The sequence below is a fragment of the Scomber scombrus genome, chromosome 11 (assembly GCF_963691925.1).
Source record: "Scomber scombrus chromosome 11, fScoSco1.1, whole genome shotgun sequence".
Taxonomy (NCBI): Eukaryota; Metazoa; Chordata; class Actinopteri; order Scombriformes; family Scombridae; genus Scomber; species Scomber scombrus.
Window position 1 is genome coordinate 16,774,136 of NC_084980.1, and position 25,024 is coordinate 16,799,159.

At 40.7% G+C, this 25,024-nt stretch overlaps 1 protein-coding gene across 1 annotated transcript in view; it reads left to right on the top strand.

Annotated features, from left to right (window-relative positions):
• Window positions 1-25,024, top strand: part of LOC133991046 (tensin-3-like) — a 35,072-nt gene that overhangs the window by 8,248 nt on the left and 1,800 nt on the right. The window contains exons 2-26 of the mRNA XM_062429494.1: window positions 424-591; window positions 841-891; window positions 1,133-1,255; window positions 1,647-1,711; window positions 2,664-2,747; window positions 4,130-4,242; window positions 4,762-4,822; window positions 5,015-5,090; window positions 5,172-5,301; window positions 5,552-5,617; window positions 6,593-6,694; window positions 11,351-12,541; window positions 16,069-16,226; window positions 16,324-16,456; window positions 16,585-16,668; window positions 18,648-18,780; window positions 19,014-19,576; window positions 19,653-19,739; window positions 19,849-19,980; window positions 21,639-21,734; window positions 22,632-22,709; window positions 22,928-23,005; window positions 23,231-23,399; window positions 23,492-23,560; window positions 24,884-24,913. Coding sequence (XP_062285478.1) covers window positions 442-591; window positions 841-891; window positions 1,133-1,255; window positions 1,647-1,711; window positions 2,664-2,747; window positions 4,130-4,242; window positions 4,762-4,822; window positions 5,015-5,090; window positions 5,172-5,301; window positions 5,552-5,617; window positions 6,593-6,694; window positions 11,351-12,541; window positions 16,069-16,226; window positions 16,324-16,456; window positions 16,585-16,668; window positions 18,648-18,780; window positions 19,014-19,576; window positions 19,653-19,739; window positions 19,849-19,980; window positions 21,639-21,734; window positions 22,632-22,709; window positions 22,928-23,005; window positions 23,231-23,399; window positions 23,492-23,560; window positions 24,884-24,913 — 4,022 coding nt within the window. The 5' untranslated portion in view covers window positions 424-441. The remainder of the gene's footprint in view (window positions 1-423; window positions 592-840; window positions 892-1,132; window positions 1,256-1,646; window positions 1,712-2,663; window positions 2,748-4,129; window positions 4,243-4,761; window positions 4,823-5,014; window positions 5,091-5,171; window positions 5,302-5,551; window positions 5,618-6,592; window positions 6,695-11,350; window positions 12,542-16,068; window positions 16,227-16,323; window positions 16,457-16,584; window positions 16,669-18,647; window positions 18,781-19,013; window positions 19,577-19,652; window positions 19,740-19,848; window positions 19,981-21,638; window positions 21,735-22,631; window positions 22,710-22,927; window positions 23,006-23,230; window positions 23,400-23,491; window positions 23,561-24,883; window positions 24,914-25,024) is intronic.

Sequence of the window (25,024 nt, forward strand, 5' to 3'; positions counted from 1 at the left end):
CCATCACTCAGGGATTTACAGCAACTGGTTTCAACCGGAATTCTTTGAACGTTTTTTTTTTCTTTGTCATTGTTACTTTGACTGTGGTAACTAGCTTGCTGGTGTTCAATCTTTTGATACCACTGTACTGTATCTCTCTTCACAGTGGAGATAAATGGCAATCATCTCTCGCCTGTTTAAAAAGCTGTTGATGTATTGTTTATTTGTGACACTGTTGGCCGTTGCTGCCCAAACAAGACACCCACTGTTATACAATCTGGTATTGAGGTCATTCTTTAAAGATATCTGAGGGAAACGTGGACACAATGACTAAAAGCTGAGGACTTTGACCATCAAATATTGACTTGGGCAAAGTCACCTGCTTAAAGCGGGAATGATGTGAGGAAGTTGAAAGGCCTGAGCCGTTTCTTTTATTTTCGACAGGAAGGCCCCAGATTCAAGATGGAGGAGGGATATGAACTCGACCTGACGTACATCACAGAGCGCATCATTGCTGTGTTCTTCCCTCGGGGATGTTCAGAGGAGATCTACTCGCATAACCTGAAGGATGTCACACGAATGCTCAAGTCCAAGCATGCAGACAATTACCTGGTCAGTGCTCGTGCATGTGCCGCTCACTTTCTCTCCAAGCCAAGAGTCAAAGTGCAAACATCATTGATGTCAGGGCTCATAGGCTTTCAGCGGATGTTGACAAAGTATTGATCTCAGAGTGCTTAGCTCATCTTTTACGCAAGCTAATCTAAGAATCAGAGTCAAAGCAAAGATTTGTTTTGGAAATGAGGTGCGGTAATCTTGGACGCAGCATGTTAAGTCACAGGCTTTGTTTTATGTTTTCTGTAGATTATCAACCTGTCAGAGAAAAGACATGATCTCTCTAGAATGAACCCAAAGGTAAGTTTGACTGTCGACCTCATCAAACCAACACAAGTTAATACAATTAGTATATTAATATACATCTGTCTGCAACCCCCCCCCCCCTAAAAAAAACAAAAAAACAACAACAAATAAATCTCCATTCATCCTCTTTTATCAGCTGTGTCTATCCAGTTCCAGTAACCATATTATTGATTGGTAATGCAGAGGTAATGCACAAAGATGTGGTCTATGTTTAAAATGTATAATGTTTCTTTAGACCCTGGATACAGGCTGGCCAGATTGCCATGCTCCACCTCTGGATAAGATCTGCACCATCTGTAAGGCCATGGAGAGCTGGCTCAATGCTGACCCTCTACATGTGGTGGTTATACACTGCAGGGTGAGCATTCACGAGTTGTGTTGTATCAGCTGTATTTTAGTTTCTTGTTCATAATTTAGTCCTCATATTTTACCCCAGATTGGACCACATTGTTATTATTCTCTGAAGTCCCTTTTGTTAAAGCCTCCCAATGTTTCACATTTGAAGTAGATCTCTATAATGTTATATAAGAAACAATTAAAAAACATCTTCAGGTATTATTTATGAAGAGGTCATCATGGAAAAAAGAGATACAGAAATATGTTGCATGAATTAAACAATAGGTTTCTAACTTGGGCAGAAAGTAGCGAGTTTATGTAGGAAGGTGATTGAGAGAATACGTTTTTGGGGCCTTTGAAACCAAGTTGTGCATGTGTAGTGAATCATCTCTTGTCCTCTCTTGTTTCCTCAGGGTGGCAAGGGTCGAATTGGTGTTGTCATTTCATCCTTTGTGCATTTCACAGATGTGTCAGCCAGGTAATCACTACTATGTGTCATGTTTTTAATACTTTGCTACTATAAATGTAATTTAAGTCAAGATTTATCATTCCTATCAAACTCACTTTTGACATCAAACAACATCAACATCAACAGCAACCCACAACAGTTTTTCTGGAGACTTATTTTGTAGACCCCAGGCAATGTCATTGCTCAACCACGGCTGCTTTATTTACCTAACTTGGTTACTGTAACAGCTTCTAGCCACAGTGTCAGTTTCATCAAATCTATTCATCTTGGGGAAAATGGATTCTAATTTTCGAACCATTGTCAATCTGATAGATTCAAGCCAGGCTGCCACTTTTGCTAAGCCCTAAAGTCAAGAATTGCACCAAACACTTTGAAAGATGGGTCTTGTGTTATGCCACTATGTAGATCCTTTCTGCACACAGCAGTCATTGTGGCATGAGCACACATTGGTCTTTAGTCTGACCAATCTCGGCCTCCCTCAGTACTTGTGTCCTACTGAGGAGGACCGGGTTGGTAAGGTGAATGTGAAAGACAGAGGGCAAAAAGAGGTAGAGGAAGAGATAGGAAAACAATGAGGCAGAATTACAATGGAACAGATTCGGGGGGAGCAGAGGGAGAGGAACAACGAGAGAGAAACAGGGCTGTGGTGAAAAGGCTCCAGCGCCTGTTGGTTTTAGGGCTGTCTGAATAGCCGAGCTGTGCACACACTCTGGCCTCTCTCTGTCCTCTTCTCCCCCTCCGTGTTTACTTAAAGCTGGCATTCTCTTCCTCTCTGTTGGAATCCCTTGTCTCTCCGGTTACTTTCACTCTTGTCCATTATGCATGTGTATGCATGTGTGTCTGTGTTGTCCTAATTTAAGTTAGGGTTAACACCATTCAATTATAGAGCAGCAGAGTGTAATCTCTCCCTTAAGTCATAATTACCTAAAGTGGTTAATGTGTCTCCCTGTCTCCCTCAAAGTGCTGATCAGGCGTTGGACCGCTTCGCAATGAGGAAATACTACGATGATAAGGTCTCAGCTCTGATGACACCTTCCCAGAAACGGTAAGACCCAAAACATAAGCACGCCCTTCTGTATGATAACATACATCTATCCATCCATCCAATTGGTGCTTTGCTCCCCCATGCCTCCATCCAAGCACATTCATGTCCCAGTCCCACCCGATTCAATACAGACTTTGTGTGCCCTGATGTTGTTTGTGCATTTTTTTCAATGAAAAGAGTCATTGTTGTTGAACTGTAATGACAATGATCTCCCATGGTGACGTAACCCCTGTGTATCACATCACTTACAGTGATGTCTCCTAGGCACAACTGGTTTCTCAGATTTGTTTTGTTATTTTCTTCAAGCTCACCATGTTTATCTGAGATAAACCTTAAGTGATGGCAACATGAACAGATGAGACTGTATAAGTATGGCAGGGTATTATTTGAAAATGTTTGATCCAATTGCTGATGTGATACCAAAGTCGATACTAATAATAATAATACGTTTATTTGTATTGTATCAAAAAATGCAGCTCAGAGTGCTTTACAACAAAAGAAATGACATGCACCAAGTGCTTCACATTGAAAAAGTTTTAAAATGAACACAAAAACATTTAAATTTACATAAGATGAAAAGATTTAACCAACTTGATAATATTACTAGACACAAGATAAAATGAAGTGAAAATACAATACATGCATTTATCAGTGGTTGAAATTTGAGACTTAATAAGCGAAAACTCAAAGTTTTTCATCATATCTACACAATCTATAATTCAGTGTCTGGGTCTCTGATGCCATAAGCAGACAGAGCCTCCCTTTTCCCAACAGACCACTGGTCTTAATTAACCAAAAAATGCCTCTTTCAACTTACCCCAGAATGACCTAAATGATACTTTTCACAATGTCTCAATTTGAGGAGCACAAATATTAGTTTGTAACATCCAATCCTCTCAAATGTATCTTATGCTAAGCTAAGGTAGCTGCTGATTATGGTTTCAAATTTAACGGACAGATATCAGAGTGGTATCTATCTTCCTATCTAACTTTTGACAACTAAGCGAATGAGAGTATTTTACTTCTGATGGGGATTCGAAGCTTTGATGGAAAGCCTTCATCACAAAGTGAGGCCTTGACAAACTATTGACAATGAGTCGCATTATGTGTGTTGGATCTTTTCTAAACTTGACAAAAACTATTATTTATATTAGTAATTTTTTGATTAACGAATGTTTAGGCAAGTGTACATATTGACATTCAGTCATTCAGCCAATTTGCAGTGCTTGGCTGTTATTGGTTGTCAGTGCAACTAACCCATTCTGGTCTGTCCTAAAAACATTTTGATGTTTGGTGCACAGCATGTTTAAACTGTTTTTGGTTATTGTAATACACAGTAGCCCTGAATATTATTTAACTTTATCTCTGTGCTTTCATGTCAGATATGTTTGGATCCTTAACAGTCTTCTAAGTGGATCCATGAAGATCAACACCTCCCCCTTGTTCCTGCACTGCATCATCCTTCATGGGATGCCAAATTTCGACGCCACTGGAGGTTAAACTCATTGTTTACCACTACACACAGCTGCAACACCCACTATAATAAAGCCGCTGCTACCATGACAGTATAAAAGAATCCAGACACAACCACATCAATGCTGAGGCAGTAAACAAGATGGAGAGTTATCTCCACTTCATATCTTTCTCTCTTTCCAACACACATACACACACACACACAGGCTCAGACACATAGAAGAAGCACTTATACGTATAAACAGAACTGAAGAGAAGAACGTCTTTATAGGCTCCCAGTAAATCCACAGCAATTCACAACCACGTTTGCATGTTAATTGCTGTTTTCACCAATTTCAGTGGAACAACAAAGCTCTTCGTCATACTCTGAAGTTGAAATCTATTTCTCACAAGAAGAGCTTATCACACTTTGAGCTTTGAGCGAAAGCATCTGAGAAGCTTCACATGAATATCTTACCTGACTGGCTACTTAAGGTCATAATATGAATGCACTTTTAAAAAAAATTTTAATTAAACTTTTTTTTAAATGATTTTTTTCCAGTATGTCGACCTTACATCAAAGTCTACCAGGGAATGCAAGCAGTGTATTCATCTGGAGTCTAGTAAGTAGCATGTGTTATGGTAATGGAAACATTATAGTTTATGTTAAAGAGTGCTGAAATACATCAAAATAATTTAGTTTAACTTAGTTTAATGCTGATTTTAATTTGGAGTTACTGCTTTCTGTAAATATTTATGATTGTTTCCGATCTCCGGCTCACTTTGCCTGACTTCTCTGTTGTTTTTGCCTTCAGTCACATTGGTCCAGGCCACAGAGGCCGTGTATGCATCACGCTGGAGCCTGCCCAGCTTCTAAAAGGGGACATCATGGTAGGAAAAACAAACAAGATGACTTCTCAGAATTTCAGTACTTATTGTAGCAGTCAACATATTTTTTACATTTTCCTTTAGATTAAATGTTATCACAAGAGTGACATTTCTTCGGAGCGTGAAGTTATTTTCCGGCTGCAGTTCCACACGGGAGCAGTGCAGGGCTACAACCTGATGTTTGAAAAAGAGGACATGGAGACTGCCAACAAAGGTAGATCTGAAAAAACCCCAGGAACAGGTCTCAACGCGCCGCGAGTTTAAAGCAACTCCTCTGCTCTTCGCTGCATTTTGCGGGGCTCAGTCTGGATTTAATTTAGACTTGGCGCTTAGAGACCAATAATCTTGTTTTCCCAAACATGTTACGTATACTGAGAGAATCCTAACTGTCGACCAACAACACCATTCATTTTCCCAGTTCTGAACGGCCACACTGGTGACATTCCTGTGTGCTAACATTTCAGATCCCAGATTTCCAGATTACGGTAAAGTGGAGCTGGTTTTCTCCGAGGGACCAGAGAAGATACCAGGTAGATTACTAACTCTCAATGTATTAAGAAGTTTCTACAGGGAGAGCTAGTTGCAAAAGCAGACACAAGTGTTTCTCCATTTTCCCCTTCATGCCTTCCTGTGCTCTGTTCCTCCCCCTCTGCCCCCCAGTGAGTAGGGATGTGGAATGCTGCAGAGGGGAAATGTAGTGTGAAGTGTGTGCTGACAGAGAGGTAAAGAAGCACAGCATGTGCTGCCTCAATGCCCCACAGGAGTGAAACTATGTTGTGTGAGTCTGTATATGTGTGTCTGATATTGAGTGCTCTGTATATTTTTTCTGGTGTGTCTTTTGAACACATTCTCAAAAACACAATAAACCTCTATCTTCTAATTACATAAAGATGATATTTCTGTGAGTGTAGGAAGATTTTTAGGTAGACTTTTTGGCCTTCATTGCACTGTTAATCAAACTTTTTAGGCTTTATTTTTTTGTTATTATTCTATGATATCTGAGGCCATTTTAAAAGGAATAGTACAACATTTTGGAAAATAATATCTCTATTCCCTTTCGTGCCAAGATTTTGATCGATGTTACTCTTTTGTCTGTACCATAAATATGATGAAGAAGATGAAGCCAGGAGACAGTTTACTTAGATAAACATAAAGACTGGAAGTGGAGGAAACCGCTAGCCTGGCTCTGAATATATACATATATTTTTTTTTAACTTTAATGCTCACGATTTAATACATTATATATGGCTAAGCTAAATCCCTGCTTCTGTACAGACATGAGAGTGGTATTACTTTTGGCAAGAAAGCAAAAAAGCATATTTCCCCCAAAAAAGGCCCCAACCCTAAAATTTTACATAGAAATATCCCGACAAGTCAAATCCTACTTTCTTTCTCTTCCCTAGAGCCATTTTTGAAGTTACAATTAGTGACTGTTTCGTGCTTCTCCTTGTATTGAGAACAAACCCAGATACAGTATCTACAAAAAATGTTATTTTTGGGTCCAGGTCCTGACAGGTGGCAAAACGGGGCAGATGTTATTGTGGACTACAACACAGCAGATTCTCTAACCCGCTGGGACTCCTACCAGAACATCTGTGATGGTGAAGGTACTGTTGCTACACTGCATTAGTCACTTCATGACTCACAATACTTAACAATCCTGAAAACAGCATCAACCTAATGAATCAGACTCCATCTGAGTGAAAATATCAGTCTGTTTTTATGAATGGCAGAAGTATGCAAAGGGTGTTATTTAGGCATTACATGTGGTTTCCCCCCTTTTATCTCGCTATGACTTCTCTTCTTCTGTGTTGAGTGTGTTTCTCACTTACACAAACAGACACACACTCTATTTTTCTCTCAGGGAATTAACAGAGCATGACAGGTCCTGTTCCATGTTATTGCGGGACTGCTGTGCGATTGCATTAACATGCATACACAGTCTCTGCTAGCTTGGTTTATGTTGCAATCGTGGGAGTTTTAACCTGGACAGGCTGTGTGTAAACAAGATTGTTAATTATGGCGAGGAAAGGAACTGAAAGCTAAAATTTACATTGGAGTCAAGAATTCTTGTTGCAGTATGATGAGTGTGACAAGCAGTGTTGTTTCTTGTGAGGGACAGGGAGGAGTGTGTAGGAAATACTGGGTTCAAAGGAAGAGCTGTTCTCAAGAGGTTTCTATTTTGTTGTTTCATCAAATGAATAGGCTTGCTTTAACCGTCCCACACACACACACACACACACACACACACACACACACACACACACACACACACACACACAGACAGGCTCACACCCAGAGCCACCTTGTTGGGGTGTCCCGTCTTAGCTGCAGTTGTTGCTCTCCACTCAACCACAGAATTCACAACAACCTCCCAGAATAGAGCGAGTTGGTGGTAGCATTAAAACACAGATCCACCCATTCCCAGGATTCATTGAGTGTTTTTATAAGTTCAGCTTGATGAAAATGAGCTGCCTTTTTTCAAATGTTCATTTTAAATACCTCAACACATTCATATATAATTTTATGCACACCTCTTGGAATGTAATGAAAGAGCAAACACTCAAATTTAAGAATTCATCAAAGCAAAGCAACAAAAAGATTCCAGAGCATTCATGTGGGATATTTACAGCCTTGTTTTCTCATGTAAACACTACATCTGAGAGGGAAGACTGGGAGCTTTGTTGGAATTCTACATCTACTTACCACCAGTCCTCCAGCAAGCCCAGTCTCCATCTGAGAGGCTGTCACTCACAGGCTGGTCAGGAGGAGGAAGTCTCAAAAAACGTTTGCCACTGTAGCGCTAAGGCTGTGAAAAGAAAACCTAATTTACTTCAATGGGTTTTCTTCAGTAAGCATCGTGTGTGTGTGTGTGTGTGTGTGTGTGTGTGTGTGTGTGTGTGTGTGTGTGTGTGTGTGTGTGTGTGTGTGTGTGTGTGTGTGTGTGTGTGTGTGTGTGTGTGTGTGTGTGTGTGTGTGTGTGTGTGTGTGTGTGTGTGTGTGTGTGTGTGTGTGTGTGTGTGTGTGTGTGTGTGTGTGTGTGTGTGTGTTTATCCCCATGTGTGAATTAAGAATTTAATTTTAAAAGATTGTTTGTTCAGAAAGGGTGTTTATTTGAGTTTTCTGTCAAAGCTGGTCTACTGCTGACTGTAGAAAGAAGTTGATTGATTGATTAATTGACAAATGCTGAATAGTTATTCATAGTTATATCAGAAGTTTTGGGTGCCAACACCCCTACAAAATAAATACATCCAAATCATCAAACTCAATGTTAATTTGTAGTAGCTGTCCTGGAGCTTTCAGTTGTATCACACAATATTCATCAGCAGATGAGATTGCCCAGTTGTCATGGAATAGTGGGTGTTTGGAATTTCCTTTTTTTTTTTGAGCATGTTAAGTTCTTTTTATCCATGTTGGCTTTAAAGTTGTGCTTAGTAGTTCTTTCCAGACCACAGAAAAAGTAGCTGACAAAGCAATCTAACGTCAAAGTCCATTTAGTGGTTGTTCCAGTACGGACGAGACATCCTTAAAGTGCTCAAAAATATGAAAATTTGAATCAACAATTAACTCTATATACAGCTGTCATTGGAAATTTTGTTCTAATTAAATTGAATTGTAATTAAATACATTTTCTCCAAAAATAGCTTGTTTTCAATATAATTGGATTGTTCAATACTTTTAGCACTACAAGAGGATTTTAATTTGCATCCATTGTATTGCAATAGAAAGAAATGTTCAAATGGATACCTTAACTTACTGCATGCCTAAATACTACAATACTACTGCGGGTATGTGACAAAATGCTTTTGTCCAATTTACCAGCTCTATAAAGGGGTTTCCCCTCAACCATGAATTCCTTACTATGCGTTCTGTATGTACACTTTGTCCTGTACTAACTGTACACTGGATTTTTAGGGCTGTTGTGTACACATTGGAGGCACATGTAGAAGCTTGGCCGGAAGAAAATGAAGATGATCATCATCATTATGCTCACGACTCATGGTTTTGGCATTCAGGAGGTGCGGGATGGTAGTAACTGAGATGGAATGGAATGGAAAGGGTTGGGTAATTGCATAGCCATTCACTACCAGGCCTCCTCCTGTGATATGAGAGCAGCTAGAGGAACAGTTCTGGTTTCACCGCTCTCTGCACTGTAATTGGCATATTATTCAGGGACTGACCATACCACAATAACCAACATTATGAGTGCTAGATATAAATGGTTTGACTGATTTTTTTTCTCAAGTTTCATGTGCTTGGTTGATGTCAGTGCAATCCTGATAGGTAAAAAGTTTTTTAAACAAATGCAGAACCCCGTAATTGAGGGGCACATCTGTTTCTTGCCAATACTGTACATGTGGGCGGCAGGCATGTCATTTAATGACACAGAAGAGTGAGAGAAAAACAACTTGGCTGCTGCTTTTTGTGAAAATTGCCCAGAGCTCCAAGTAGAAGGCAAGGATTGCTTTAATTAAAAAGTGTCTTTTTACAGAGTGAAAAAGTCTGGAGCTGCAGGAATGTTGTTTTCATTCTCTGATCCTCTCTGGGCCGCCCTCTTTCTTTCTTTCTTTCCCTCTTTTTTTATTCTTTTTTCTCCCCAGTGGGGTAGTCCCCCTGATGCAGGGCAAGAGGTCGGGTTACTGCTTTCCTTAGACCCGCCCCCACACCTAAGCCCCGCCCCACTTGTTTACATTCTTCTGCCCTTATTTGGAGATCTCAAGGTCCCCCCTTGTGTGGAGTGCAAACACTCTCACCTTCTCAGCAGAGAAAGAAAGCAGGGCCAACTTATTCGAACTCCCTTGATTTGACCCTGACTATTATCTGCTGGGTAAAAGCCATGTCCGCTCTCATGTGTCTGCGTTGCCTCTTCTCCTCTTCTTTTGTTTTGCTGGAGATGGGGATTCTCTTGCATGCTTACCTGGCAGTGGCAGTAAAGGTAGGAGATGTTTTTTTTTTTTTCTTGAGACAGATTGGGGGCCGTGAGGAGAAGGAGGAGGAGGGAAAAGAAAAGAGAGGCAGGACGATGACAGGGGGGAACAGAGAAAGACAGAGGAACACGGGCAGCATGGAGGGAAAGGGGAAACCTCTGACTTAAAACCTGCTTGCACCTTGCCAAGATGAATGTTATGAGAGGGATTTGATGGAAAACTCCCAGCTGAACTGACCTGCGTGGAGGCTTGAGCCGAGGCTGCTCAAGGCCGGATGCAAGTCCCACCGGTGTGTTTGTGTAAGCGGGGGTCAAGTCATACATACAGGAGCTTTTGGAGAGAGAAGGGGGGGGGGGGCTTTTATCATGCATGTCTAGTATTTAGATCCTCCGGTCATGGTTTGACTGAAAGGCAAGTACTTAAGGCGGCAGATTGAGGGAGAAGCGTAGGAGTCATGTTTGAGCTCTCTTTTGTTGAGGCAGAAAGAGTGACAGTGAAACAGCGAGTTTTACTTACTTGGCAACGCTGTTCACATGCACTTGGAATTCTGGAATTCTTCAGCCCTCATTTTACATAAGTCTATGCCATGATGGATTTGACTCAGCCTTGCAAAATGACTGACCTCTGTGATTTTTCTTTGACTTTTGAGGATTAACGAGGTTGTTTGGACATATGCTGGGGGTCAAAGGGCAGGCGAGAGGGAGTAGGGTGGCTTAATCACAGTAGGGTGAGGAATGCATGGGAATGCATCCGAAGATCCACCGTGTGACTCTTGTAGCAGCATACAGAAGACTCTCAACATCTCTTATATAACCTGAGCATGAGGAATACCTTTGTCTGCTGTGTGCTGCAAACGCTAGCACCTCGGTAGTTCACCTGGAAAATTGATCGGAGAGAAGTTGTTGTGGCAAGATGACTGGAATATTTTTGCTGGAAATACACTGACATTAGAACATCAAAAAGACATGTATATAATTTGGTTGATTTTAACTAGTATTTTACACATGTAATAGGTGACTTGTCTCAATTCATTTACATGTTTTCTCTGTTAATTTTCCTATGTTTTAGTCGATGTGAAATGTTGCTCTGTAATGTCTGCAATGTTGTATTTGTCAGGTGCTGTGTGATTGTAAGTGTTGGACTTTGTCAGTAACAGATTCTGAATGATGGCGTTTGTGGGGTGACATGACTGCATGTGAACAAAGTCTTGTTTTATCTGTGCGTTTGTGCCGTTTATGTTTGTCTGTGTGAGTACCTGCTGTTTGTGTGTCTCTGTGTGTTCGTGTGCCCATACCAGCTGACTGTATGAAGCGCTGCATCTCTTCTATTTTACAGCGCCACGCTCTCAAGGCCTAACCCAGGACAAAGCGGCTAACAAGCGGAGCACCAACGGAGGAGAAGCCACGCTGGGCCGAGGGGCCCGCACGACCTCCGCCACCTCCAGCCCTGATCACAGTGACCACGCCCTCTCTGTCAGCAGTGACTCGGGCCTGTCTAGCACTTCTCTGTGGGCAGACAGACCTACACCTATTACCACCACCACTGCCACCATCAAGCCCAACCTCGGTCCCAGCCAGCAGGAAAAGGTCCAACTGAAGCGCCTTCTGAGCGGCTTTGGTGTTGAGGACCCCTCACTGGAGGAAATGGATGATCAAGGCCCTAGAGTGGGCATGCAGCAGATAGTCCCAGCACAAGTGCACATCAACGGGGATCCCCGTCCCAGAGAGAGAGAAACTGACATCCTAGATGATGAGGTCATTACAGGTCATGATCTGCACAGTGTGGACAGCTTAGGGACCTTGTCGTCCTCCTGCCACAAGAGCAGCCAGAACTCCCTTCTATCAGATGGCTTTGGGAGTCCTGGAGTAGAGGAGCAGCAAACCCAAAGCCAGCACCACCATCTCCACCACCCTGGACCTCCCCCCATGGAGGAGTATGACAGAGCCTATGCTGAGGCTAGAAGGGGCTGTCTAAGCTCCAGGAGCAACTCTGTGGCCTTGTCTAATCCCAGCAGTGCTTCTATGCCAAAGCAGCATGTGTACAGACAGGGAAGCTATTCCACACAGTCCTGGGTCCGCCAGCAACAGTTGGTTGCTGCACAACAGTTTATTTACATGCCAGAGGTTGGAAATGATACAGACAGATACCCAGGGAACAAACAAGTGAGCAGTTCACCCAAAGCCGGGCTGCCGACCGAGCCACAGGTCCCCACTAGGGACTCGACAACGGATGCTCTGAGAGACACAGCGCCTCACAAGGAGCAGGCAACACTAAACAATAACAACAACAACAAACGGGACGAAGAGTTCAAATCTCTAACGATGGACATTGACAACTCCATCGACCAGCTCAACCAGCTGATCATGGACCTGGATCACGCATTCGTGCCGGTATCGAGCCACACCAGCTCCATTAAGAGGAACGGTGGGGCACACGTGAACGGCTCAGTCACCAAATGCACAAACGGCATCAATATCAGATTCAACGATAATAATGCAGCAACGCTGAAAAACATGCAGCAGACAGGTAAGATAGTCAGACAGTCTGGGTGTGGTGGTGGTGATGATGTGATGTTGTCTACAAATGTGGTGGTGAAATGAAATGTGTGACAGTCATTATGAAACCAGAGGTTGTTTTCCTAGAAATGTCTGATGATATCGCAAGGATATAAGTGATAAAACGTTTTTTATCAACATGCTAGAAATATTTTAAAAAAGTAGTTTCTCTCCAACAGCATCAACTTTTCTTCTCCTTCACTACAGAGTTAACTTAACAAAGCACGCCTTCTCTCCCTCTTCCACCTGGCGTGTTTTAGTGGCAGAAATAGCAGGGTTGCTGCCAGGTTTTCAGATGTTTTCAGTGTGTTTCTGAGAAAGAGCACTGTCCAGACTTGTCTGTATAGCTATCTGACTTGGAGATCAGTAAAGTACATGAATAGAAAGAGAGCAGCTGTCCTCGACCTTTCTGAACATTGCCATCTCTCCGTGTTTGATTATAGAGACTGCATTTAGAGGAAGACAGATTTTTAAAAATCCTTAAAACTGTGTTTCCCTCAGACATATTGCAGACTGGCAGCTTGTGGTTGTATTACGCATTTAATATTGGTAATCTCCAATAGATGCTCCCTTACTTTTTGACTCAGGTTGTTGCAACATTGCACCTCCATCTTTCCAGGTTTTTTTCAACATATTGTGATTTGGAAAGTGCAGTTCAGGGATATGCTCCTATGTTAAAATGTATTCTGTGATTGTTGTTAGGTTTGTTGTGTGGACAGATTGTAGATTATGCAACATAATGGCTCTTGTATTGACAGGAGATATCTGCCAAAGCTATTTCCACTTCATGTTGTAACTGATCCTAAGGCTTGCATGCTTGCAGGATGTAACTTCACAGTATGTCTGCCTCGACCGAAAAGCTGTAAAATTTAATGAAATTGCTAGATCTACAGCCCCTTAATTATGGTAAACAAAATCATGTCAGCTAATGGCTTCTATGTTAAAAACATCTTAAATATTATTAGACAGCAAACTTACAGGTCATCAGATTTGATACTCCTAACTGAACAATAGTTAGCTTACTCCTCCATGGGTGTTTTTAGCTGAAAATCAGTGAAGCAGAGAAAAAGCAGAAACCTGCTAAGGTGTTAGCACTGCATGTATCACACTCCATCATGTGTGTGTGGTTGCAGGGGGCACAAGATGGGGAAGCCTGAGGAATTTCCAAAGAAGGAACAAGTGAGCCCAGAGGCAAATATTTTTTCCATTTGATTCCAAAGGCGTACCTGTCTGTGCATATCTGCTACACATTAGCGTCATTCCAAGAAACAAACACTGAAGGCTATAGCTTTGCTAATTTACAAAGAACATGTAGGAAGTAATGGATTGTTTGCTTTTAATGTAGGTTTTAATCTTTTTGCACTGGTGACAGCAGCCATGGCTCTTGGAGATAATAAAGGAAGGCGGATTTAATCATTTTATGGATGATGCATCATGACTTTCTAAGACCTTTTTATGCTCTGATACTGTTTTGTTGCTAAAGTTTGCATCCAGTATCCATGTAACTAAACTAAAGCTTTACTGTCTATTCATCATATCATTGCACCAAGCCTCCATGTTACTATTTTCACTGTTGGATCATTTTGTCATAAATTAATATGTTGTTCAAAGTTATTTTTTAAACATCCTTGATTGCACTTAGAGAAAGAAAAGGAGAGGTTACAGAATGTATGTTGTGTGATGGTAACTGGAGGTGTCGACAATGCAGCATGATATGAGAGGTGGTGAATGCTCAGGGAGAAGGAGGATGATCTCCACATGAGGCTTGAGCAACACTTCAATTGTCATACCTTCATATTGACATTTTCTATATTTTTTATAATTATAATGGCATTTGATAAAATGCATAGCTACTATATATATATTTTTATATATATATATAGAGCTACTCTGCCCTTGTGAATTAGTTGAACTTGGATACTCACCTTTGGTTTCTTTGTTTCAGATTTGAAATATGGACATCAGTCTTTTTTTTAATGGTTTGTTTGGAACACTAGTACAATTTCTTTCCCATGCTTTGTGGGTGTGTTCATGGTACTGGTTGTATTCATACCTATACAACCAGTAGTTAAATTACTAAAGCACAAAATTGTTTAGAGTACAAAATGTGTATTTTATATAGATATAACCTCTTCATTTTGCTCTCAGAGTGAGCCAGAATGATGCATTTGACTTAAACATGTACAACATTTCATTCATTTCATTTCTGAGGTCTAACTACCATAGTCTCTCAAAATTCGGTGGGAAACACTAAATGATACGCATATGTTTCCAGCTCCTCCTTCTCTTGATATCAGCGTTACACTATTACTTTAATTAATTATTGATTATCACTGATTTGCAGCATAACCTTGCACCGTTATCTCAGTAAAAACAGCATAACTAAATCTCTGTTGCCTCACAGTATACAGATACTTCTCATATTGCCCAACACAAAATATATATTTGGTTCAATTAAAAACTGTAAATCATTGGAGAGAATGAATTTGTCTTGAACCATTCAGATCCATGTCACCTGTCCCCATGACTGCCTCTCACACCTCTTAACCAACATACAGACAAAAGCCAAGGACTATGTGGGTCTATGGTATACACATACTGTATACATAATTCTGTGAGGCTTATTAATGTAATAAAGTAAAAACATGTGTCACTGCGATGCATGCATGGAGAAACACTCCCAATTATGTATGACACTGTCTGTGTCATCCATACCCGCCCCGGACAGTGTGAGTAATGTTCCCCCGCCATTAGCACTTCTGCACCATTAGCATTCTTCAGGGTTGAAGAGGCCGGAGCTCACTGGGAGGGCTCAAATTAACACCCTGGTGCTGAGTGGCAGCACTCTTTAGAGTAGTCACAACATTGAACCCCCCACACTCCACACCCTCCAGACCACCAGCTAGACCTCTGGCATTCCTCAGCTGTCCTCTCAAAACATTACTGCAGGCAGCACCTCTGGGGTTAGATACTGTTCATACCAGTGTGATCTTTTCCTTCATGGAATGACAAAAATGTCATCGACCCCAAACTTTGTGCAGAGAGTCATCATGACAGTAGCTACCACAATATAAAAAGATGACATGGGAATAGACCTTTTTTTTCAATAAAAAAAATAATTAACTTTTCGTAAATCATTTGATGAAATAATTATTTTGTTATAGTTGTACAGATTTCTGCTGTCCAACTGAGTGATTTCTGAGCAAGCTAATGAATTTAGTTTGTGCTTCACACATATTAAACAGTTTGATTACTTTTCATGTGATTCTGAAGAGTTTATGCTTTTTATTTCTGAGTTGACAGACATCTTAACAGTACCAAGAAGAAGGTACAGGGCTGGAAAATATTGCTGAATGTAATGCTCAACGTACTGGCCAAAGCGCTGCTATTCTAACTTTCAGTGTTTTTAACATACTTTTCATCCTTGGAATTAATAATTCTGGTAAATCTTTTAACATTTAATTACCTGCTTGTCCATGTCTACATGTGTGTTTCCAGCTGTCCAGTCCAGTGAAGGACATGGAGTTGTCACACGGACTCTGAGTCATCAAGGAAGTGATGTCACAGATCACCCAGCCTTCTGCGGCTCCGGGTGGGGTGGGGCAGAGGAGTACAGGGGTCAGCGGACGTACTCTTCCTGTGTACCACAGTCCCAGGTAAATTCAGCATGTGTGCATAATATTTGTGAATCGGTGTATCTGTTCTATATGGTTGGTTACATGCATGTATGTGTGTGTTTGTTATTTGTTCCAGCATCCCATGTTATACAGGACTGGCAGTGCTGACTACATGGCCCAGGGCCCGGACATTGACATCGGGGTTGAGGCTGGTAGTGACATGACTCCACCTACGCCCGCCTTCCCTATCTCACCGCCTACACCTTATGGTAAGTACTGTATGTTTACCTGTGCAGTTGATTTAGCAAGCATTTGTTACCAGGCTTTCTTTGTTGTGATCGGTTGTCTTTGTTGGGTTTACCTAAATGGCTTGTCCTTGTTTGCTTTGTGTTTTCAGTAAAAAATATATCAGAATTGAATATACTCAGGCAAACTCCATCTCCCAGCATGCAGTCCTATGGAGGCTACAGAACAGACCATGGTAGGATCAGATTTATTAAAAATGCAAACTTAAGTGAAAATCTGTAAACTGTTTATCACAGAAAGCTGTTATAATTTGTTTCTGCCTTAAATAAAGAGAGTTGTCTTACTTACTTACGTGTGTGTGTGTGTGTGTGTGTGTGTGTGTGTGTGTGTGTGTGTGTGTGTGTGTGTGTGTGTGTGTGTGTGTGTGTGTGTGTGTGTGTGTGTGTGTGTGTGTGTGTGTGTGTGTGTGTGTGTGTGTGTGTGTGTGTGTGATATACATATATCTCAGAATAGAAGATAAAAAGAATGTTAAAGAAAAACAGAAGCAGTGCATAACATTTGAATTTCAGTTGTGAACAATGTGCATCACATGACCTTTGTTAAAGCATTTGGATTTGAGGCAACTTATTGTAATAAGTAACATAATCATCCAAGTTGCAATGAAGAAAGAAATTGTCTCTTTGCATTCTCCACAATCTTCTGTTGACTTGCGTTTTTTCCCACTGAACCAATTAAAGATAGTGAGTGATAGAAAGACGCACAGTGAGCGGGAGGTCATTGCAAGAGTTTTCTTTTATGTCTGCCCTGTGACTACATGTTGGGATTCACTGACACATTAGAATAGAGTTATTTCAGGTCCCCTTGTCTTACCTGATAATGGTGACATTGTTGTGGAATATTTGAGTTTTTCAGAAAGGGTCTAAAAACAAAGACATCTCAAAACTTCAAAAGCAGGGAGATTCCTAACCACTCTCTGACCTTCATGTTTGGTTTTCGGAGAATGTCTGCGTGGTCGTGGACTGAAGAGAAAGATGTTTTTGTAGACATAACAGTGTTGTTCTTCAGATTTTAGTCAGTGTGTGTGTGTGTGGATGTGTGTGTTGATATATTGGGTTTTTCTTTTTTTTTGTTGGGTTTATCTGAGGTGGAACACACCCTGGGTATGAGATTGTTCTCAGAGATGGAAAGAGTTGTGCATTACAGCCCTTTGTATGGCCAGCATTTAAGGACTTTGATGTAAATTTCCAAATCTTTTCAAGTTGAATGTATTGTTTACTCAATCTTTTTCATGCATCTTATTCAGTGTAATTATAATACTGCTTTTGAGCCTGTCTGCTGATGTATTTGTTGCACTGATCAGTGTTGTCAGTGAGATTCACTGGAAAAGCACAGGATTGCACATGTCTGGCACTACCCACGCACAAATCTCACCATGAACATAACCTCCACTTTCATTTTGATTTCGCTTTGAGCCCTTATTAGCTTGTTTCCATAGTGATCTACAGTATGTCTAAGGCTGTAGGGCCTGGGAGCAGATCTGTCCCCCCGGTGTGCCTCTTGCTACCTCAGACACCCAGGCAAAAATCACTACATTTAGTCCTGCCACATCTCCATGGTTACTGCGGGTCAGGAAGCATGACACAAAAAAAACTTTACTTCCCCCATGAAAGTGTCTCTGTGTACACAGAGGCAAAACAAGAACAAGGAGAAACCAGCAATTCTTTCAGCGTTGCCCCTATTGTTACTGTAAAAGTAAAAGCCAGGCTGTAAAGTCTGAGTTGGAACATGAAGTCTTTGGTTTGAGGCTGTGAGAGGCTCCAGGTTACAGTTGATTAAAACGAATGACTTTAGCTAATTATGTATATAAGGGCTTTTAATTTCTAGAGTCTACTTGGTTTACTTTGTGGGTTGTGGCAGGGATCTGTGATTGGTTTTATATAGATTGATGGCTGGGTTAAAGGGTGTGGACAGAGTTACATTTAAACTCCAGAATTGATTGTTTGTTACTGGAATGAATCCAGAGCTATCTCCCGCGGGTATTTTTCCATATTATGTGGCGATTTTTTTTCAGACAGTCCTAGTTGTTATAACAAGTCATGTTTTTATTTATTTTCATGTAATACATTTAAAACCAAACAGCTCCACCCTTACTGGGAATGTGTTCATAAATGTGCTAGAAGTGACATCTTAATTTATATTCTTGCACTTACACAGAACCCAGGGGATATTCAGAGATGATGAGTCATGTTGGAGTTGACAGTTTGCCAGACTCCTCCATCAACTGCCACAGGACGCTGAATGCTACACACTCTGCCTCCATTGTTGGGACCCTTCAGCGGACAGAAAGGTAGAAATATGTCTAACCCAGAACTTCAAAGCAGCGTTAAGCAATTTCTTTAACAGCTAACGGGCAGAATGTCCAAAACAAACTTAAGACTTGAGTGTTGATTTTCAGTTGGATTGACAGTACTAGCAGATGATTCTAATTTCTTAGAAGGACTGTTTGATTTCAGTTTTAACATCAAATATGTAAACAATGCTTACTGACTGTGTGCTACCATGCATTTATTTTCTCAAAAGCTCATCAATAAACCAGTCTTGGCCAGAGCATCCCGTCCTGAGCTGCCACCCGTCTCTGAGCAGCTACCCCTCTGCCAGACAAGCACCGCCAAACTCCACTTCACTGGACTATGGCCACCAATCTCCTCCACTGCACCACCCTCACATCCACCCTGCCCCAAATGCCCACAGCTCACCTCGAAGCAGCCAGCGAAGCCGCATGGCTCGCTACGCTCTCAGCCGCAGTCCTGCTCAAAGCTTTGATGAACAGGACGACTTGGGTCTCGGTTATGGCATAGACTGTCCCACCTCCGCCTCCTCTCTGCTGGACAACGGAGGCATGAAAAGGGATCTTCTCAACTCCTTGGATGGGAATCAGAATCAGTCACAGCCACCCCAGATTCAGCCCCCTCTTCTGCCTGAGAAGAAGAGGGCATCAGATGGGGAGCATTCACTGGGAACTGCCTCTCCAGCTCTCAGTGGGTTCTCAAGTCCCCACAGTGGGAGCTCCCTGAGTATTCCCTTCCCCAACGTCTTGCCTGACCTCTCATTTCAGATGCCAGGCACAGCCTCACCTCTGCCAGGTGAGCTAAGTTCCACAAACACACACAAATAAATACTGCTATCATTGTTTTGGCTGATTTATGGTGTGTTTTCCAGATGTACTGGCCAGCAAGCAGGTTACTGTAAAATTTGTGCAGGACACATCAAAATTCTGGTATAAGCCAGATATCTCAAGGGATCAAGGTAGGTTCACATTTTCTGTATTTTGTAATTAAGGTAATTAAGGAAAATAACGTTTTTTGTGTTGAAAAATATATAGCAACCTCACAATCATTATGTTTCTTTCACTCAGCCATTTCAGTCTTAAAGGACAAGGAGCCTGGATGCTTTATTGTGCGGGACAGCCATTCCTTCAGAGGGGCCTACGGGTTGGCAATGAAGGTGGCTACACCCCCACCCTCAGTTCTCCAACAGACCAAGAAAGGTACGATAGATGTGAATAAACAGATTTTGGCTTTTTGTTTTAAAATGGTTTTGTTATTCATAATCAGTTTAAACTAAGATCCAACATTTTGGGAAATACACTTGTTTGCTTTCTTTCTGGGAATGAAATGAAAAGATTAATATAAATCTCTCTGTCTGTCTGTGTGAAGTATACAGCTTAAGTCTGACGTGATTAGCTTAGCTCAGCATAAAGACTGGAAACTCGGGGGAGTAGCTAGCCTGCCAACACCTTTAAGGCTGACTTATTTAAACAATGGATTTTGTTTGTTTAACTTTCACATGAACATTAATATAACAGCAACAATTCTGATTAAAATTGGATTTACTTGTTCCAGCACATAATTTATTCCCCCTTAAACAACATGTTTTATATTCCTCCTTTTTTCAGTCTTTGGGGTAAACTACAGGCCTGAGATTGATATTGATCTTCTCTTCTCACTGACTGATAGAAAGCAAATAGGAGATACCAGGGATTGGTCCAGTAGCAGGGGCATGCTGGGAATCATACATAACACAATCACTCACAAAGCCATCTACAGTTACAGCACACCATATTCTCCTGTATGTTGGAACCTGAGAGTCCCTCTTACTGTTTGTGTGCGAGAGCTCCTCACTTTGTGTTCTCTCTTGGGCATCATCACGATGAAGCCAAACAGTCCCCTATTGCCTGATACTCTTAGATGTACAGCTAATGTTTCACCCCTTAACAAAGGATGTGCTGGGACCATAAGCCTGCTCTGATCCCAGGGCCTTCTGCTGGGAAGCTCCCTGCCCCACATAACTCGGGGCATGGATATACAGTAGATGCCTGATGTAGACCAGGGACTGGGGTCAAAACAGACTTCTTGGTTACTCTGTGGTTAGTGTGTTGTGCATATTCAGGAAATACAGGGAGGGATTTTTTTAGAAAGAAACAAAGTCTCCAGTGAAAGCTGGCCAAACATTCTCTGGCCATGTTTCAACACGAAAACAATGGCTGACTGAGTGATAATGGAGATTCATACATCACTTTCTCTTATGCAGAAACAAGCCCAGGGACATTAAATCCCTCACAATGTGTCTCAAAAACAAGTTGTACTAATTGTAAGGTATATTTCTGACACAAAGTGTGTCCTCATCCCTTTCCTGCACCAGCCCACCGCAGAGTTCAGCCCATTTATTTTATTCCCCTTCACACCTGTCCTTTTGTTTGCCCTCATCCCTTTGCAGTCCGAGGGCACCTGTGGTGACATCATGACACGGTCCTTCTCCACATTCTTGGCTTAGGGCATTGTGGCTTCTTATAAGTGTGAAACCCAACCCACTTTAAATAGCAGGCCTTTCTCCAAGCCTTTGTGTCAAGACATTCTTCACATAGACTCCTCCTGCCCCCTCAGAGGCGCTTCTGTTGAATCATAATCCCATTCATCTCTGGTGAGATTGAATGTAGCAATTTAATATGTTTTATGTAACTCTTCAAGGCTGGAAAATTACATGTTGTACTGAGACAAATGCTCAAAGCTGTTATTTAGGTCAGACCAAACACTGTGTGTCAAATAGCGGACAGTTTGGCTAAAACAGATCATAGACTGCTGTGAGGAATTAAATATTTCTTCTGTCTCTTTCGATATATTGTTTTTTTGTTTTTTTTTCAAACAGGCGGCGATCTATCCAATGAATTAGTACGTCACTTCCTGATTGAGTGTACACAGAAAGGGGTTCGGTTGAAGGGTTGCCCCAATGAGCCCTATTTTGGTGAGTGCCCACTTTATTAAAATGTCTGTGTACATAGTTGGCTTACAACAGTGACACCATCTGGTTAAATTACACCAAAGATCAGGACTTTATGAATAATATTGCCCTCTATTGGTGTGTGGTGCATTGTACCACTGGATGGTGGTAACATGACAGATTACAGTTTTTTCTGAATGTTTAAACACTAACAGTGATTCTTGAAACACTATCTTTGAAACCATTAACACTTGTAGACAATGCATATACCAACTGTGTCCAACTGAGTGCAAGTTATCTGCTTTACACTCAGTTTGTAATTTAATAACACACTTCTAGCAAAACTGTAAACATGGGTCTTTACATTGTTAAGGCTTTTGCAAGAATAGTTTGCTAGTTTGCAAGAGCTGTATAATGTTTTGCTGGTTTGGTGTAAGGTTTTGTGATTAGTGTGTAGAGTTTTACAAAATAGCTTATTGTTTCAAAGATAGTGCCTAAGCAATAAGAAAAGAACTATAATGCACCTGGCATTTAAATTTCTAACCAGGATTTTCGATATTTTCTTGTTAGTCTTAAAATTGCGTGATTTCAGGCTTTTATGAGTGCATAACAAGAAACTATTTAAGCCGATGTAGGGAAATGATTACATGGATGATCAAACCAATTAGTGTTATTGTTTATTTACTTTAATTCATGTTTTTCTGTTTTTAGTAATACATTTGCATTGTATATTCTTTTTCCTTTAAAAAAATATATCAATGATGTATGACAGTTTCTTGTCTCTGTGGATTTATTTTTCTTTCAAAGCTAAAAATGATGTACACTCTTGCAGTACACTGTAAAAAAAAAAACAAGAAATTCCTGTCTCAATAAGCATCATGTCTCTGTAATTTTGATTGTATGTGCTGTCCTTTTTTACAGGAAGCTTAACTGCGCTGGTCTGCCAACATTCAATCACACCCTTGGCCCTTCCCTGTAAACTTATTATACCAGACAGAGGTAAACAAACACACACACACGCACACACAACTACACACAGTTATACAGTTTTAATTTCTTGGGTTAGGTCAAAGTAGAAAATTAACATTATTTGAGTTTTGGAGCCATCTATCTATCTATTTTTTTCTGTCTGGCCATTAGCAATTTAATTTTTATATATAACTGTGATGGTTTTCAATAAATAATCTCACTTGTATTTTTGTTGTTCTTGTTTATAGATCCTTTAGAAGATGTTGTGGAGAATACTTCACAATCAGTTACCAACTCTGCTGCTGAGCTGCTTAAACAGGGAGCAGGTAATCAGGCGTGTGAGATCACTTTCTGTGAATAGCCAATATGACAGAGCAACAGTGGGACTGTACACAAATGCCATCACAATCAGTGGGCACAAGCAGCTTTGGAAATTGATGCATGTACTTATAGCTATTTTCCTTGTCCTGTTATTATGGTCTGTGACACCTTTTCAGTGTGTCCCTGAATAGAGTTGCTCTATAGTCATTTGCTTTTGTGTGCTCCTACAGCCTGTAATGTGTGGTACCTGGGCTCCGTGGAGATGGAGTCTCTGACAGGTGTCCAGGCGGTGCAGAAAGCAACAACTATGACTCTGAGCTCCAACCTCCTACCAACTTCTACCGTGGTCCACTTCAAGGTGTCCTCACAGGGCATCACTCTCACCGATAACCAGAGGAAGTGAGTGCAACACACATATACACACACACAAACATCATACCTACCTGCAAAGACAGACTTCTTACAACAACTGTCACTTTGTCTCTTTTTAGGCTCTTCTTCAGGAGGCATTACAATGTCAATACAGTCATATTTTGTGCATTGGACCCTCAAGATAGAAAGTGAGTATTGCTGATTTAAAGTTAAAATGCATGTCAGTCAAAAAACAGACGCATTGAACCGTGCTTGGGTGTAGAAAGGTATCCTTCTGATGCTCTTCAGTTTGGGGATCCCTTTAGTTTAGAATTGTTGAAAAGATCCGAGGCACTCAAGAGATCAGGGGAAGTACTTGCTTTGTTTTAATGGCTGAAACATTTAAGCATGGTTTTAACTTTAACTATGACTAAGTAGCCATAAGGTGTTTTTTCTGATTGTTGTTGTGTTAATGGTGTCAAATATAGTGCTTCAAGAATCACTGTTAGTGTTCAAGTATTCAGAAAAAAACGGTGACACTTGTAGCCAATGCATTTACCAAGTGTGCCAAACTGAATGCATATTCTCCACTTTACACTCACTTTGTAATTTTATAACACACTTTTTTGCAAAACTGTAAACACAACTCATTGCTTTACACTCAGTTTGCAATTTAGTAACACACACATGCAAAACTGTAAACATTGGTCTCTACATGCTACACTTTTTTGCCAATTGCCTTTCCACACTGACATGTGAAAACACTTTTAGAGTATCAGTTCACTCGCTGCGCTCTTGTTGTTTAAGGGGTGTTGATCATTTTGAGAGAAAAAATTAAAAAACTTTTCCCCCTTATTTGTATTGATAGTTTATGTTCTGAATACACATGCATACTTCACACATTTTGGATACCTATGTGTATGTGTGTACATGTATGATAAAACTGTATTGTAAACTGCCATGCCCTGCAAACAGAAAAAGCAAAAGCCACAAGTGTTCTTCATTTATACTTCCAGTGGGTGCTTTGTGTGCTTATTCAAATAATGGTTTATGTGTAGAATGTTTTAAAAGAGTTTGAAGAGTTTTGCAAGAATAGTTTGCTTTTGCAAGAGATTTCTGATGTTTTTTCTGGTTTGGTGTAAGGTTTTGTGGTTAGTGTTTAGAGTTTTTCAAAAATAGCCCATAGTTTAAAGATATGTATAAGCAATCAGAAAGAATGTAAAAGCTTTTTAAATGTATTACCCTCTCGAAGGCCTTGGATCTTTTCAACAACTTTAAACACATGTAATTTAAGGGTTTTCTGAATGCTGGTTATTGTTAAACCAGCCTGTTTTTATTAAAAGGTGGAAAATGACAAAATATCTTCTAGATTATTACAACTAGGGCAGGAAATGATAGAATCAAAGGAATATTGAAAAACGTACCAATTCGAATAAATTGCTAATTTTGAATGTGAAGGTGGACAGTGAGATTCAATGTATTAAACAAAGTCTAATAAACTAATGACATTATCCTCTTTTCACTGATCACAGGTGGAAAAAAGATGGCTGCCCTTCAGCAAAGTAAGTCAGTTATTGTTATTTTTTGCATACCTACAACCACAACAGCATCAATCCAGTTAATTTTAAATGGGCTATGGGTCAGTTTGTGGCAGATGACAGTACAACTATTAA